General features: G+C 33.8%; 3 protein-coding genes across 4 annotated transcripts; 2 read left to right on the top strand and 1 right to left on the bottom strand.

Moving 5' to 3' along the window:
- The first annotated feature begins 149 nt into the window (after window positions 1-149).
- LOC139113528 (protein unc-45 homolog B-like) lies at window positions 150-3,996 on the top strand. The gene is made up of 5 exons (XM_070674747.1): window positions 150-499; window positions 588-986; window positions 1,276-1,605; window positions 1,668-2,108; window positions 2,321-3,996. The coding sequence occupies exons 2-5, from the start codon at window positions 600-602 to the stop codon at window positions 3,971-3,973; spliced, it is 2,811 nt and encodes a 936-aa protein (XP_070530848.1). The 5' UTR covers window positions 150-499; window positions 588-599; the 3' UTR covers window positions 3,974-3,996.
- Window positions 3,997-4,483: 487 nt separating this feature from the next.
- Window positions 4,484-7,008, bottom strand: LOC139113530 (cell division cycle 7-related protein kinase). 2 transcript variants are annotated; one of them, XM_070674749.1, is made up of 9 exons: window positions 6,742-7,008; window positions 6,323-6,536; window positions 6,149-6,242; window positions 5,937-6,079; window positions 5,747-5,858; window positions 5,492-5,675; window positions 5,275-5,424; window positions 5,039-5,151; window positions 4,484-4,829 (listed from the first exon to the last, which is right to left on the bottom strand). In XM_070674749.1, the coding sequence occupies exons 1-9, from the start codon at window positions 6,794-6,796 to the stop codon at window positions 4,707-4,709; spliced, it is 1,188 nt and encodes a 395-aa protein (XP_070530850.1). In that variant the 5' UTR covers window positions 6,797-7,008; the 3' UTR covers window positions 4,484-4,706. The 2 variants fall into 2 exon arrangements, with proteins under 2 accessions (XP_070530850.1, XP_070530852.1); XM_070674751.1 differs by lacking the exon at window positions 5,039-5,151 and having other exon boundaries at window positions 6,742-7,007.
- Window positions 7,009-7,150: 142 nt separating this feature from the next.
- On the top strand, window positions 7,151-15,118 carry Wdr33 (WD repeat domain 33). Its single transcript, XM_070674746.1, has 9 exons — window positions 7,151-7,669; window positions 7,890-8,343; window positions 8,417-8,686; window positions 9,015-9,166; window positions 11,412-11,509; window positions 11,692-12,052; window positions 12,176-12,387; window positions 12,518-12,853; window positions 13,002-15,118. The coding sequence occupies exons 2-9, from the start codon at window positions 8,020-8,022 to the stop codon at window positions 14,396-14,398; spliced, it is 3,150 nt and encodes a 1,049-aa protein (XP_070530847.1). The 5' UTR covers window positions 7,151-7,669; window positions 7,890-8,019; the 3' UTR covers window positions 14,399-15,118.
- The last annotated feature ends 136 nt before the right edge of the window (window positions 15,119-15,254 follow it).

Here is a 15,254-nt window from a genome sequence, read left to right as displayed (position 1 = left end):
AAGAATAGTATTGTGGCATCAAGTATGAGAGGAAAATTTTATGCCTGTTACAATGGGGGCTTAAAAAAAAACTTTCAATGTGTGTCAAATGCGATTAAGGTTGGTGGACGTAGGTGAACAGATTTATACACATACATAAGCACGAAACAAATAATATCACTGCCATCATTGCGCGTTGCGAAGTGCGCAGACCGAATCGGGTATCAAGGATTGGCTAAACCAGATGAATCCTGTTCAATTGTTAGAAAACACGCGAACGAAGTAGTTGGTCGTACGTTATTCGTATTCTATTATCAAAAATCGCTGTTGGGTGGGATTTAAGTTGTTCGAATTCGAAATTCAGCAGTGTTAAAAAACACCGGCATTTTGTAGCGATTATCGCAACAATTGGCTGTAAATTCAGGGTGAAAATCTTGATAAGCGTTACATTGTTGAAGCGCACGTATTAATTTTTAATGCATTTTCATCTCTTCTGGCGAGTTATTCGGGCAATTGTTCGGTAATAAGTGCTTCTGTTAATTTTTTTATGCATTTGATGAAATTTATATTAAAAACAGTCTTTCTAGCTTCGTAAATATACGTTTTAGAATCGTTTCATCATGGCGAAAACGTTTGTAACCGCGCAGGAATGGAAAGAAAAGGGTAACGTTGAATTTATAAAAGGCAACTGGACGGATGCCTTGAATTACTACACAAATGCATTGGAAACAGCGGAGGAAGAGAAGGCCGTGTACTACAAAAATCGAGCCGCCGCTTACTTGAAGTTACATGATTACGACAATGTGATCGAAGATTGCAACAACGCATTAAAAATAAGTTCCAACGATCCCAAGGCGTTGTTCCGTAGATGTCAAGCATTGGAAGCGTTGGAGAGATTCGAGGAAGCATATCAGGACGCAAAGAATGTTATTTTGTTCGACCCTGATAATAAAAATATTCAATCTATTATAGCACACTGTGAGGAAAATTTGATTATTCATATCAAGGTAAATATGTAAAACTTAAATAATCGTACGAGATGTAATCATTTGACGAAAATAAAATTTGTAAGTACATATTTTTTTTTTTTTTTGTAATAGATACATGCATAAGAATTTTTGTTTTAGTTTGTGCGTGTTTTTTTTTTTTATTATATTATTAGAAGACTACACATACTGCCGTACGAATAAAAATTATATAATATAATTATAACTTTTCCATTAACCTATTTTTTAATCTGTACATATACTAAGCACAGTTGTGTTTAGATATACTTCTTATTTTGTTTTGTACTAGGTGTCTCAATTGATGGATCTGATATTTAATATGAAAGCAGATAAGATGAAACGTAAAACCGCGATGCGCGATTTGCTTATGCTTGCACAGAAGAGAATTGGTGCTGAAGAGATATTTAATCAGGAAGGAGTAATAAAAATCATCCAGCTTGTGAAGGATGAAAAAGAAGAGGACATAATTTGGAATGCAATTATTATTGTAGGCCAGTTATGCAAAGAAAATATTAATCGAACTAAGTCTATTATAGAAATTATTCATTTGTCTTGGTTTCTGGAAATGATGAACAGCACAATTTTCCAGAGAGTTAAAGCAGCCAGTTTTGGTTTGCAGGTACATAAAATTAGTATATTACGTATTTATTTTAATAATTAAAAATTATATTTTGATTTCAGACTATACTAAATACTTACAGCGGTATGGGTAATGATCGCTATTCAAAACCTAACAAGGCTTTGTGTGAGACGCATAAAAATGAAATCAATGCAATTCTGTTATGTTTGTTAAACAGTATAACTAGTAAAACGATAACAGGCATGTCCAGAGATGAAATCATAATGCTTATTACAAATAATATTTGTCACGATGCATTAAACTGGGCTGAACAATTTATCGATCTTCGCGGTGTACAAAATTTGTTGGAAGTAGCCGGTGAAATAAAGGAGAGTAAACACAAGTCGTCAATGAACGTTACATCTTCAACAAGATCAATAATTATTTCATGCTTGACACAAGCATATATAAACGATAATTGTGATACTGCTAAAGAAAAATTTAACAATTCTCTTAACGAATTTATTACGGATAAATTGCAGTCATCTGACATAGAATTAAAGGTATTATTTTTTAACTTATTTTTAAAAAATAAAAAAAAATTTTAAAGCTAAAAATTTCGAACTAAATTTGGTCGAAATCATAGTATATTGTAAATCTTTAATTAAAATATAAAGAATTTTTTTTCTTATTATATTTAATTTGTAGTATTTTTATATATAATTTTTTTTAACGAGTTATTTCCTAAAATTTAAACAAAATATTTTTTTTATAGATAAATGTTGTAGTTGCGATAACAACCTTATTATTATGTCCCTTAAATGTTGGACTTGCAATTGCGGCGAAAGAAGAAATTTTAGATACAATTTTTGTAATGGCAGCAGGTAATTTGATGAAACAAAAAGTGGTTTGTGATTATATGGCTGCCGCTGTGACTAAAAAAAAGATTTCCCCGATCGTAAATCAAGCCAATAATATATTGAGAAAGCTGTATCATTCTAAATGTGATTCGATTCGAATTCGAGCGTTAGTTACTTGGTGCAAGTTTAGTACTTTTGAGGACACAAAAATGGTTATTATCCCGTTTGTGAATGGAACAGCAACGAAATTGGTCGAAACTTGCAAAAGATTGTTAATCGGTCCTAAGAACGAGAATGATATGAGAAAATGGGGTGCCCAAGGTCTGTCTTATCTCTCTTTCGACGCCGAAGTCAAAGAAAAGTTGACTTACGATCAACAAGCTATGGAATCTATAATGAAACTCGCCATGACTAGCGAACAATCAGTTCTTTATAATGTGGTCGTTATATTGATGAACTTGTGCAACATTTGTATAAAGGACGAAATTATACCAGAAATGATAGATTTTGAGAAGTTCGCCAATCGTTATGCTTCTGTACATTCTAAGTTTGACGGTATCGACTTTGTTAAGAAAAGAATAAATATATTAGCGGACGGCGGTATAACTAACGTTTTGATACGCCTTGCGGATACGGAAAATGATAATATCAAAGAATTGTGTGTTCGTATTTTCTTAGCGCTGTTCAATCACGGTGAAATAATACATATAATCATTGCACAAGGTGGTGCAAGAATATTGCTACCGTTAGCACTGAATGGCACAACTAAAGGAAAAAAGATGGCTTCGCGAATTTTAGTAAAACTTGTAATTACGAGATTTCCATTAATAATAGTATTTTTTCCAATTTTTGATTTGGAAAAAATATTGGAGTTTATTCCTCCATTTATGAATTTATTGAATTCGGAATCTTCCGTTTCCGAGACTTACGAAACACTTGAAGCTTTAGCTATTATAGTCGGTATGGATAGATGCGCGCAGCGATATATGTTAGAAAAAGGAGAATTTCGCAAGATTATACCGTACATATACAGCGGCCAATACTTGTTGAGACGTGCATCTTTAAAAGTTATAAAATGGTTCATACTCGAAACTGAAGTAGTTCAATATTTTGAACAAAATGATAATCGAATTAAACAACTTGTGAAACTGGTCGAAGATAACGATAAAGATACGTGCAAGCTTGCAGCTTTAAATTTTGCACCGTTGGTACTTAACAGCAGACTTGTTTATGAGAAATTTTTCAATTTGGATAACTGGTTGAACTTTTTACTTTTTTTACTTCAAAGTGGAGAGGACATGTTACTTTTTTGTGGTTTGGAAATTATTAAGAGTAAGATGTTAAGCTCAAAGAGTTTCACTGAAAGATTTGTTAAAATGGACATAATGAAATTGATAATATCACTGAGCAACAATAATTTTATTCATATCGATATTAGAAGGCATGCACATTTTATCGTTATGATTACTCAAAATTGCGAATACGAAACGCAATCACTAGAGGCTTTCGATGACTTTGACATTGTGCGTACAGATATGTTAATTTTTCAAAGGTATAAAAAACAATAAACTATCATATTTAAGTTTCTACATTTTTGTCATATTGTATTCATACAGTTAATTTTACTTTTAAAATTTTTTTTTTATATAAACTTACATGAATAAAATACTTTGATTAATAAAATATATTTAGTTTATTATTATTTAGTTAATTATCAAGATATGTTGCATTATGAAATCATAAAATTAAAACGTAATTTAAAAATAAAAATATAATACATTTTTAATTAAGAGACTTTATATACGTATTAAAGATAATATTATGCATCGTAATGCAGTAAACAAAAGTCGTTTGTTTCACAATAACAAATACACTTACAAATTCAATAAAAAAAAATTTAATAAATTACATTTAAAAATATATATATTAAAAATCGTAAAAAAGTAAATTAAAAATTATAAATTTATTTGAACAATATGTTGCATGTACAAAATATCGTAAGAAATAACTGATGATGGTGTATAGCATTTTTCATAACTTTTTTTTTATTTGAGGAGGCATTTATTAATATTAATAAATCTCAGATAATGTATTATATATTTAGTTAAATTTCTTTAGAAAATTTTTAATTTTTCTACAATTATTTGAATAATTCTAAAATTTATCTTAACAGAAACCTGATATTTAAAGTATCAAGTAAAATAAACTAAAGCTGCAAATTTAACAAAATAGTAACAAAATAGTAAATTGTACAAATTTTTTTGAAAATTTTTAAATATATTAATGACATGCACCAGTGTATCATGAATTTAAAAATGGATGAACCAATGCTTGCTCTGCAGTAATCCGAGTCTTGTAATCTAGGTCTAAAAGTTTCGTCAAAAGATTGTACGCCTCCTTAGGATATTCAATATCTGCTGGTACCTTAAAGTTTTATAATAATTTTGAAACATTACAAAATGAAACCATTGCGTTATATAAACAATAGAAAGAAAAATTAGTCATAAAATTATATCACTATTAATTACGATTTTGCTAATTTCAATGGTTTGAATTTTCTTGCTGACAAAAAAATATTAATTTGTGATTATATAATAGTTTTTTCAAATATTAAAAATATAAACAAAATATACCTTGTGAATATTACTTTCTGTGTCATACGTAACTTTGTTCCTCTGTTTTAATTTTAAACACAAAGACTTAATGTTTTGGCCTAGTAAATTTTCACTAAATATAACTTTTCTACCTAAATTAAAACAAAAAAAAGTAAATAATAAAAAAATATTAAACTAATAAAAATTAATAAAATAAATAATATAAAAACTTTAATACACAGGTCATCTGTCAATTACAAAATATATTAAAATACCTAATTTTTGTGCACATTTTTGTACTTCTTTGGAGCCAAAAATTGTTGTAATTTCTGCTAAAGCTGTACAATCGTTAGGTGAACGAAAAAACTGCTGTGAACCACTGAGTATACAGAGCATTATCATACCACAAGCCCAGATATCAATCGCTAAAATTTTATATCTTTATATTAGTCACTGGAGATACAATTTTGTTGCGTTATTATTTCTAAATACCTGATGTTTGTAAAGGATATTTTAATAAAACCTCTGGGGCACGAAACCCAGGCGTTCCCGCACGAGATGCCAATTGCTCTGGTTCTCTTAAACATATCATGCATACTTTAGGTTTTCCAAAGCATTGACATTTGCTACTTGTGTTTTTCCTAGCATTAAAATCAGGTTGAAGACTGACGTTATTCTGAAAAAAATTTAAACAAGTAAAAAACAATCATTTTAATACATAACTGTTCATATCAAACATATTAATACTTCATTAGATCTTTTCCGCTTTGTACCGAATGCTTTAATACTTGCTTCGTTGATTTTTTTCAATTTCTCTGTCTGGTATTCTTGTGCAAGGCCAAAGTCTACTAGTAAATACCTAAACAAATATTTTGTTATATTATTTTTCAAATATAAAAATTTGAAAAAAAAATTAATTTTTTTTACTAATATTTACCTTCTATATTTACGATCATAGAGAAAATTGCTGGGTTTTACATCCCTATGTATGATGTTATGTTTATGAACTCTTTGTAAAGCAGTAAGTAATGCTTTCATGTAATCCCTTGTTTCTTCAACAGTCATATCTTGAACATATTCCTAGTCATATTTGCTATAAGTATTTTTTATCACATCAAATACAAATTAAAATATAAATTACAAACTTACTGAGAACTTGTCATGTCTCATATATGGCATGACAAATACTACTGAACTATGATGCCTCAAACATAATTCCAATCCAACAATGTGATCTTTTCCTCTGAAATATACAGTATGTTTTTATAAACATTTTATTTATAAAATAATAGCATAATCCTCTTCAAAATTAGTCTGGCATACCCTAATTGCTGCATGCATTGCAACTCATGTTTAATTCTATCAGGATGACAAGTTGGAATCAATTGCTTCAATGCAAATTTTCTATGTCCATTGGAAGACTTTAGTGTAGCCAAAAATACAGAACTAAATGCACCTTTCCCAACTTTATAATGCACGTCGAATAATTTGTTCACTATTGGAATTGACTTGAGAAGATTTGTACAGCTATTTTTTTCTGAAACAATAAATGTTACTGTATTACATATTTTTATGAGAATGATAAATAACATTAAAATGTTGCAGAAGTATTTCAGTCATCTCAAATAAATTTCGATTTATATACAATTTAATCCATAAATTATTTGTCGACAAAACAGCGTGTGCAAATGTGAAAAATATATTTTAACAAATTCGGAAAAATAGCGGAGTAAAAGTGATACCATCGTTGTCGCTTTCGGCTTGACGCACGTGTAGATTCCACACCTTGGACTCCATTCTGTTCCGTGTTTCCGCAGTTTTTGCAAGTAACGATATCGATCACATTAATATGCCGTCGTATTCATTCATTTTCATCTTTGTCTCATTCATAGTTCGTAATCATTTTCTACTGCATGTGTCAGCACGGTATACACGGTCGAATATAATCTTCAACATAACCATAAAAATTGGCGCCATATTCAGCCTACGCAGGTGAAGTTAGATTACGTTGAATTTTCGACGGAGCGCTGCATGTTTCCTAAGTTGTACATACATACCCAATAAAAACCCACGATTACTAGAAACCGGGGCACCGTTCTACAGTTATCAGAAATTGCATTCTCTTATTGGACTACAGGTCGCGACGGAACGTCACTGATGCCGTGATTCGTCGAGCGCAACGCTGCGGTATAGTAGGACCGGAAGTGCGGGGCCGCACCGCGACCGAAGCGGATGTCGTCGCCCGAAACGAGAGTAATGGCGTTCGTAGTGAGCACACGGTAATCTCGCGGTTCGTCTGTTACACCGCGAGCTAAACGTTAAAGCCAATCGGCCTGGCCCCGAGTCTTCGCCGTTTTCGCCGAGAGCTCTCCCTTCAATTCGAGATCGATCCGCAAACGAGGCCGAAGATAACGTCGCGTCGGCACGAGCTACGAAAGCGCGGTGGCCGAACTGGTGGTTGTGTGTACGTTCTCCACGTTTTACACGTCGTCGCGCGGAAAGGGCACGGCCCGCGAGACGTTCGTCGACTCGTCGCGACCATCTCGACTATCGGTTTCCCGATCACCCGATAATGAACTGAGAATTTCCGGAGCCGCACTCCACTTTGTTCCGCATCGTCACCGCATCGTCGCACGCCTATCTCGTGTGCTACATGGAATAACGTGACGTGTACGTGTCATTTTTGTTTTGTTCGATTCGTTAGTTAATCACTGTTTAATTACGATTTAATTATGATTGAAAAAGATGCTTATTTTTTTTTTCTTGTAAATTTCTTTCAAGAATTAAATAAATTTTTATTTGACTTTGCCTATTAGTTTTTTTTGTCTTTTTTATTACAGCAAATTTATTTCGTGTATGTTAATATTTTTTTATTTTTTTTTTTTTGCAGGATTCCTTATCAAAATGGATCTGTCCACTGATCATTGGGTTACCATTATGAAATATGTTTGACCCTTGTTGCTTATCTAAGCTGAATACAATTTTTTAATTCAAATTGCCTATAGCTGTACCTTTACACAATGTCTGCAAATACTCAATTTGTGAACGCATCACCGGCTGTAAGCCTACCCAACATGTCTGTACCACCACCTACAACTCCAAATTTGTCAACCCCACCGCCAAATTTAACCACCATAAACACAACGGCGAGCTACCTTCATCGATACGCGAATCATAGAGAGGGCAATCGTGGTTTCTTTAAGCCCTTTAGACCTTATCATGCTCCAAAAATTGTCGCCGGAGGTCAAGATACTCTACAAGATGAATTCGATGGAAAGAGACTCAGAAAGTCCGTCATGCGAAAGACTGTCGATTATAACTCCGCTATCATTAAAAGCTTAGAAGTAAGTGTATATTTTACTGTAATTTTATTGCAATAATATTCTTCGGAATCATTAAATTTTTGAATCTTTACAGAATCGAGTATGGCAGCGGGACTACAGAGACCGTCGCGCGCTTCAGCCCGATGTAATATATTACCCGGATTTACTCCCTCCACCAAGTTATATTGACAATCCAATAAATGCAGTTACCACAAGGTTCGTAAAAACGGCCACCAATAAAATGCGTTGTCCAATTTTTTGTATGGCTTGGACACCAGAAGGTAGACGTCTCGTCACGGGTGCATCGAGTGGAGAATTTACTTTGTGGAATGGCCTTACTTTCAATTTTGAAACTATTCTGCAGGTATATTTTATGTTATATGTAGTAAATGTAGTTTAAAAATAAATTATTTGATGTCCTGCTTGTAAAGATTTAGAAAAAAATAATTTTCTCGTAATTTTTATACGTATAATAATGTTAAATTTTATCTCATTATTTGATCTCAAAAAATTAATTTTACAATTGTAATTTGCAGTTGTTGAATATTTCAGTTATAAAATATGTTATGTATAATACATAAATAATAATTATATAGTTTTATATTAATTTTTATTACTATAAAGCTTTGTAACTTTTAGAGAAAGCTTTGACGAAGCTTTAAAGCTTAGAGAAAATTAATTTTTCTGTTTAGGCGCACGACAGCCCAGTCAGAACAATGGTATGGTCACATAATGAAAGCTGGATGGTAACAGGGGACCACGCAGGCTACGTGAAATATTGGCAGAGCAACATGAACAATGTCAAGATGTTTCAAGCGCACAAAGAAGCGATTAGAGGACTCAGGTATATCATCCACCACACTAGTCCTTACGTCTCTTGCGTCACTGTTGCCGATGATCAGTCCATCCTTGCCGTAGTTAGGATATCGGACGTGACTTTTCTTCTCTTCCTTTTCTGGTTTTGTGCCGTATTTGGCCGAATAATAGTGATTCTTGTATGGGTACACAGGTGATTTTTAACAAATCTCAATATAAAGCATTGGATCGAGTACAATAAAATATAACGTTTGTCGTGAACTATGGAATGAACCATGTTCGTAAAAAGAATTGCTAATTATTTAATGCTTTGAAATCAAGCTCGTGTAAAAAAGTTTTAATATCTTTTGCCGAATTATAAAATTTTCGGAATAGCTTCCCGTCGGGTGAGATGCTTTCGACATTTTGTGGCTATTAATATTTTTAAAACAACAAATCTAAAACTAAATTCAATTTACAAAGCTAATAAGTAACAATTTTTACACTTTTTTTTTTTTTTATCGCGACATAGATTTCGATACACAGGAGCAGTGTAAATTTTTGCGTACGTTATATGCGCGTATCGACATAATTTATGCTTTGTATTTGTAGAGTCCTGGGGACCTAACTCTCAACTAATTATTCTATATAATATCGATAATGCGCTCATCACACATCAAAGTGGCACAGAGTTTTAATTAAGTTATTATAATGCTATTAGGTCCTTATGGCTCTTGTTTTAAGCTGTTTATGTGGTTAGATTATTCGGCAAAGATGTATGCTTTACATGAATAAAAGAAAAGAAATATACGTTTATACATATGGCAATACCTAGTCGAGATTCCCATATGATGATAAATAAAAGATGAAATATCCTGTGTCCTTCTTTATATCATTTAAGTTTCAATGAAGTTAAATAAAGACATTATTATTGCATGGCTATGAAAATAAAATATTTTATCTTTAGTTTTGTATGTCACTTGTGCCCTTTTGCAGAGGAGAAAGCAAGAGAGAGTACGAGAGAGTGTGTGTGAGAAAATGAGAAAATGCAAGAGAGAGAGAGAAAGAGCGCGCACGCGTAACAAACAAATATAAGACATACTTCATGTACACTTCGGACATTTTTTTGTGCAATAAACATTAAATTTGGAAAAAATCTTAATACATCACTCGGTGGTCATGTGGCATCAAAAATCGATTTCAGTTTTATCAATGAAACTGTTTTATTATTCGATAAATGATGGGTTTTCCTTGAGTGCCAGATATGACTGTCGCGGATGGTTTTTTGTTTATTTATAATATATAAAAAAATATATATATAATATTCATGTAAAGGTTCCTTTTTTTATTACTGATCTCTATCTATTCCTTATAGTTACGTGTTCATGAGATTCAATATAATATAATCGTGTATTTTTATTATATTTGTTTTAAGTAAAAATTCGGGAATAATCTTTAATTTACACGTGTGCACTGTTTCGGGTACACGTTTGCTAACGTTTCTTTCCCACCTCTTCACGCATTGCTCTCAATATCAGCAGCAAACACAGGGAGAATCATCAAAGGGAAGCTACAAACTACTTTAAAGTGCCAGCTTGATATACATTTAATTTAAATCTATTGAATATTGATTTCTGATCGTGATTCTTTAATTAAAATCACGCGCTTGTGCAGTCATAATTCAAATGAAGTTCCCAGAGAATGTTAATAATTTGATGACGCATTTTCTATTTTGTTTTTGTTATATATATGTGAATGTTAATATTGCATGTGTTAGTTATAACGCAAGTAATGAAGAAATCAGTAATAAATGCAGGCAGTTAAATGTTTAATTCAATACAAAACATTAGCGAATTATAACAATGTCCGTAAGATGTATCATGTTTTTCACACATATCATTTCTATGCAATATATGATGGCAATTTACTACTCTTTCTCATTAGATTTTTTTTTTTGCTTCGCTCTGTTGAAGTAATTTAATTTTCTGTAAGATAAATTTCAATAAAATGTCACAAATACAACAAATTTATTCTCAGCTATTTAAAAATGACAGACTGTGGTTTGAACTTTTGCTGCTTAAGATAACTAATTAGATGAGTCTTTGATTAACGATAAATGGTTAATTTTTTTTTCAGTGTCTTGTTAATGATTTTTAATATGAATTATTAAAAACATTGTACAAGCTTTTTTATGATTTTTTGTTACGGATATCATCACACATTAATGCACTTTTTTATTATATACGATAACATTGTTTAAATATAAATTGTTTCTTTTTTTTTTGGACGGGTAGTTTCAGTCCAACGGATCACAAACTGGCGACTTGCAGTGATGATGGAACTGTCAGAATTTGGGACTTTCTTCGCTGTCATGAGGAACGAATTCTCAGGGGTATATATATATTTTTTATTATTATTTTTTTTTTATATTTAGCTTGATTTTAACAAACTTATTTTACTCTTTGAAAATTATATATATATATATTGTATATATTATTATCTTTATCACATATACTTTATACATATATAAGTACGTGCATATTACATAGAACTTTATAATATTCTTTTTTACAGGTCATGGTGCAGATGTAAAGTGCGTACATTGGCACCCACAAAAGAGTCTAGTCATTTCTGGCAGTAAAGACAATCAGCAACCGGTGAAACTCTGGGATCCAAAGACTGGACAGTCGCTGGCGACTTTGCACGCACACAAATCGACCGTGATGGATGTCAAGTGGAACGAGAATGGTAACTGGTTGGTGACTGCATCCAGAGATCATCTCCTAAAGCTCTTTGATCTCAGAAATCTTAGTCAGGAGGTTCAAACTTTTCGCGGTCATAAAAAAGAAGCGTCTAGCGTCGCGTGGCATCCAAGCCACGAAGGTCTTTTCTGCAGTGGAGGTAGTGACGGTGCGATACTCTTCTGGCATGTTGGGTACGTATTATTGTTTTTACGTTATATTTAGTTCTGTTACATACGTTTATGAGATCGCTGTTATGTTTCTTAATATTTAATTAACACCATAGTTAATTATGTAATTTTTATCTTAACATTCAGAGCGGATAAAGAGGTGGGAGCGATAGAACAGGCTCACGATAGTATTGTTTGGACATTAGCTTGGCACCCACTGGGACATATTTTATGTTCTGGCAGTAATGATCACACGTCTAAATTCTGGACACGTAATAGACCTGGAGATTTGATGAGAGACAAGTACAATCTTAACACATTACCGGCCGGTGCAGCTGGTATTGACGATCACGAAATCGGTATTAAATATTTTATAAAAATTTTACTTACATCGATATATATATATATATATATATATATATATATATATATATATATATATGTGTGTGCGTTTCTTACTCTAAAAAAATATATGCTTTCGTTTTTTAGCTGATGAAGCAGCAGTGATACCTGGTATGGGACCAGAAGACAGAATTAATGCAGATTGTGAATCCGAGGATAAAGATAGTGGAATTCCAGGTTTAGATTTAGATCATGCAGTTGACGAAGGAAAGAAGTTTGCTAATAAGAAAGTTCCGTACAGTAAGCCGATACCGCGAAATTTCCAAGCGCAGTGGAACGAAATGGAAGCTGAGGATATCGAGCAAGTTGAAGCACTTAATGCATTTGTGAATCAGTTAATAGAAACTACCCCGGGTGCTGTACCATTAAATGAAGTTACGCCCAACGCCATTATATTATACGGAAAAATGATTCCTGTGGAATGTAAGCAAAATATTTTAGTAAAATACAGTATAATCAGATTTAAGTATATAAATTTTAATTTAAGTATATAAATTTTAATTAATTAAAATCTAAAAATCTATTAAAAAAAAAAACTCGATTAGTTAATAATTTAACACATACTTTTTAGCTGGCTCTAAACTGGCGGAAGCAATCGGTAAAGGGACCGATGCCATAAACAAATTAGTATTTTCTGGTGAAATAGAAGAACTACGAGACATAGTAGGTTCACCGGATAACGTGGACGAGGCTGAGGAATATTTGCAGGATGACGGTGATATCGATTACTCCAAAGTACCCGATGTCGATTTACCGCCGCCTTTGCCCAGCTCTAAATTCGCACAGAATCCTGAGCTGTTGAAATCGCTGAATCGCGGAGGTAAACGCAAATTCGATCAGTTGATTGGATGGAGTGATGGCGGAACCAGCGATCGCATATCTAAGATGCATCAACCAGTTTTCGGCGGCGTGATCATAGAAGATTCACAATCCAGCGATACCGATCTGAGATTTGGCATTGGCAAGTCAAATTCTCTCACTGCAGATAGTAATTCTTTCCACAGCGGTCAAGATGAAGATAGGAGGACTATTCTTCACATCGATCTAACGAGAAGTAGCAGTCGCGATGAGGACCTCAGGTTTAATATATCTGGCAGGCCTGGTTCACGCAACGAGTACGATTCGCGTGGGAATAGCTTTTTGGACAAAGACTTTCGCACTCTCAGCAGTTTTCTACCCAAGCCTGTGGATAATGATTACGACGAGCGAGAGCATGATAATGCAGGTAGCCGTTGGGATGATGAAAAAGACAACTCACGCGGCAAGCTGGACGGCATGTTTGCTGGAAATTTCGATAAACGTGACAACGGCATAGCAATGGGACCTGGCGGTATGAGTAACAGTATACACGGCCATATGGTTGGCATGCCTCATTTGCCAAATCATCATAATATGCAAAATATTAATCCTAACATGCCACCACCGTTACCGAGCCTAGTGCATCCCAGCATGTCGCAGCATCCTGGCATGCAGGGTAAACCACATCCTGGTATGCCTGGATTAGATGGCCCAATGCCGCCGCATATGATGCCGCATCCGAGTATGCATCCGGGCTTCGGACCTAACGGACCACCGCCTGGTGGTTTCGGACCTAATTTTCGACCGCCGCCGAACGGTAATTTCGGTCCGAATCACTTCAGACCAAATCCAATGCTACCGTTTGGGCCGAATCAAGGCCCACCGCCGTTTGGCAACAGTTTTCAAGGACCGCCCAACTTCCGCGGACCCAACGTGTCTCCAATGAATTTTGACCGGCCAGGTTTCGGACCTAATTTTCGCGGCCAAAATCCACAGAGTCAGTTGAATAATTTCAATTCCAATTTCGGTAATTTCGGCAAAAATGGCCCTAATCGTGGCATGAATCGCGGCGGTGGTAACGATAATATGGGCAGAAGTGGATATAGTAATCGTGGCAGAGGACGTGACAACGATCAATCGAGAGGAGGAAGAAATAGAGACAATTATTGAAAAAATTCCTCAGAATAATGTGCGTAATTACCAGAAAAATGTTACAGTCTTACAAGAACTGTTTAATGAAACTTCGACTCGATGAGATAACGTGATGATTGTACTTTTACTTGTATGTGCGAAAATATCCTGTAATCATACGATACATAATTTCGTGAGTGCGTATGTGTGTGCAAGTATGTGTATATATGTACGTATGTATGTGGGCACACATAGTATGTACGTACATACATACATGGGGAAACGTATTGTTTGTTTCACGATTCGCCTATAATGAATCGACATTCGGGCGTTCTATATTATAGATCTACGTCGAACAATTGTACAGATAGTGAGATAGCGGTTGATTAAAAATTCTTTAACCAAGGGAGAGATTAAATTACTGATTCAGATTTTAATGTATTCCGAACTTAGTCGATGATTTGTGGCGCAATTCGCCACGGTATGAACAGCTTTTTTCGAAATAAATAAAATTGTAATATAGAGGTCGACGATGCGAATATTATTCCGATAGAAACTGTTCACAAGCTGCCTTGCGAGGAAATTCTTGTTTCGTACGTAGACCTCGACGAATGCACATTAATCGTGTCGGACGGTGCATGATTCCAAAGGAGATGGAGCACGAATGTATGATTACTTGGTGCCCGCCGTTTGTGTCGCCTGAAAGGAAGAATGCCTGAACAGTTTATCTAATATTAATAAAACGGAATAACACATAAAGTACTTTTCGTTTTTGCCCCGTTCTCGCAGTTGATTGGATTTATATATCGATTAATCTTGGTCTTGTACAATACGCAAATGTAATGGAGCGAATCATGAGAGTCCTAAAAAAAATGTATTACATTACAAAAGATGA

The sequence above is a fragment of the Cardiocondyla obscurior genome, linkage group LG02 (genome assembly GCF_019399895.1).
Source record: "Cardiocondyla obscurior isolate alpha-2009 linkage group LG02, Cobs3.1, whole genome shotgun sequence".
NCBI classification, from domain to species: domain Eukaryota; kingdom Metazoa; phylum Arthropoda; class Insecta; order Hymenoptera; family Formicidae; genus Cardiocondyla; species Cardiocondyla obscurior.
Note: the sequence above shows the minus strand (reverse complement) of the source record. Positions and strands in the feature narration are given on the sequence as shown.

Coding starts and splice junctions, on each gene's coding strand:
- Wdr33 (XM_070674746.1), top strand. CDS start 8,020: ATGTCTGCAAATACTCAATTTGTGAACGCATCACCGGCTGTAAGCCTA. Junction 8,344..8,416: donor CTATCATTAAAAGCTTAGAA/GTAAGTGTATAT, acceptor GAATCTTTACAG/AATCGAGTATGGCAGCGGGA. Junction 8,687..9,014: donor ATTTTGAAACTATTCTGCAG/GTATATTTTATG, acceptor TTTTCTGTTTAG/GCGCACGACAGCCCAGTCAG.
- LOC139113530 (XM_070674749.1), bottom strand. CDS start 6,796: ATGGAGTCCAAGGTGTGGAATCTACACGTGCGTCAAGCCGAAAGCGAC. Junction 6,537..6,741: donor AGCCGAAAGCGACAACGATG/GTATCACTTTTA, acceptor TTATTGTTTCAG/AAAAAAATAGCTGTACAAAT. Junction 5,425..5,491: donor ATATCCTTTACAAACATCAG/GTATTTAGAAAT, acceptor ATAAAATTTTAG/CGATTGATATCTGGGCTTGT.
- LOC139113528 (XM_070674747.1), top strand. CDS start 600: ATGGCGAAAACGTTTGTAACCGCGCAGGAATGGAAAGAAAAGGGTAAC. Junction 1,606..1,667: donor CAGCCAGTTTTGGTTTGCAG/GTACATAAAATT, acceptor TTTTGATTTCAG/ACTATACTAAATACTTACAG. Junction 2,109..2,320: donor CATCTGACATAGAATTAAAG/GTATTATTTTTT, acceptor TTTTTTTTATAG/ATAAATGTTGTAGTTGCGAT.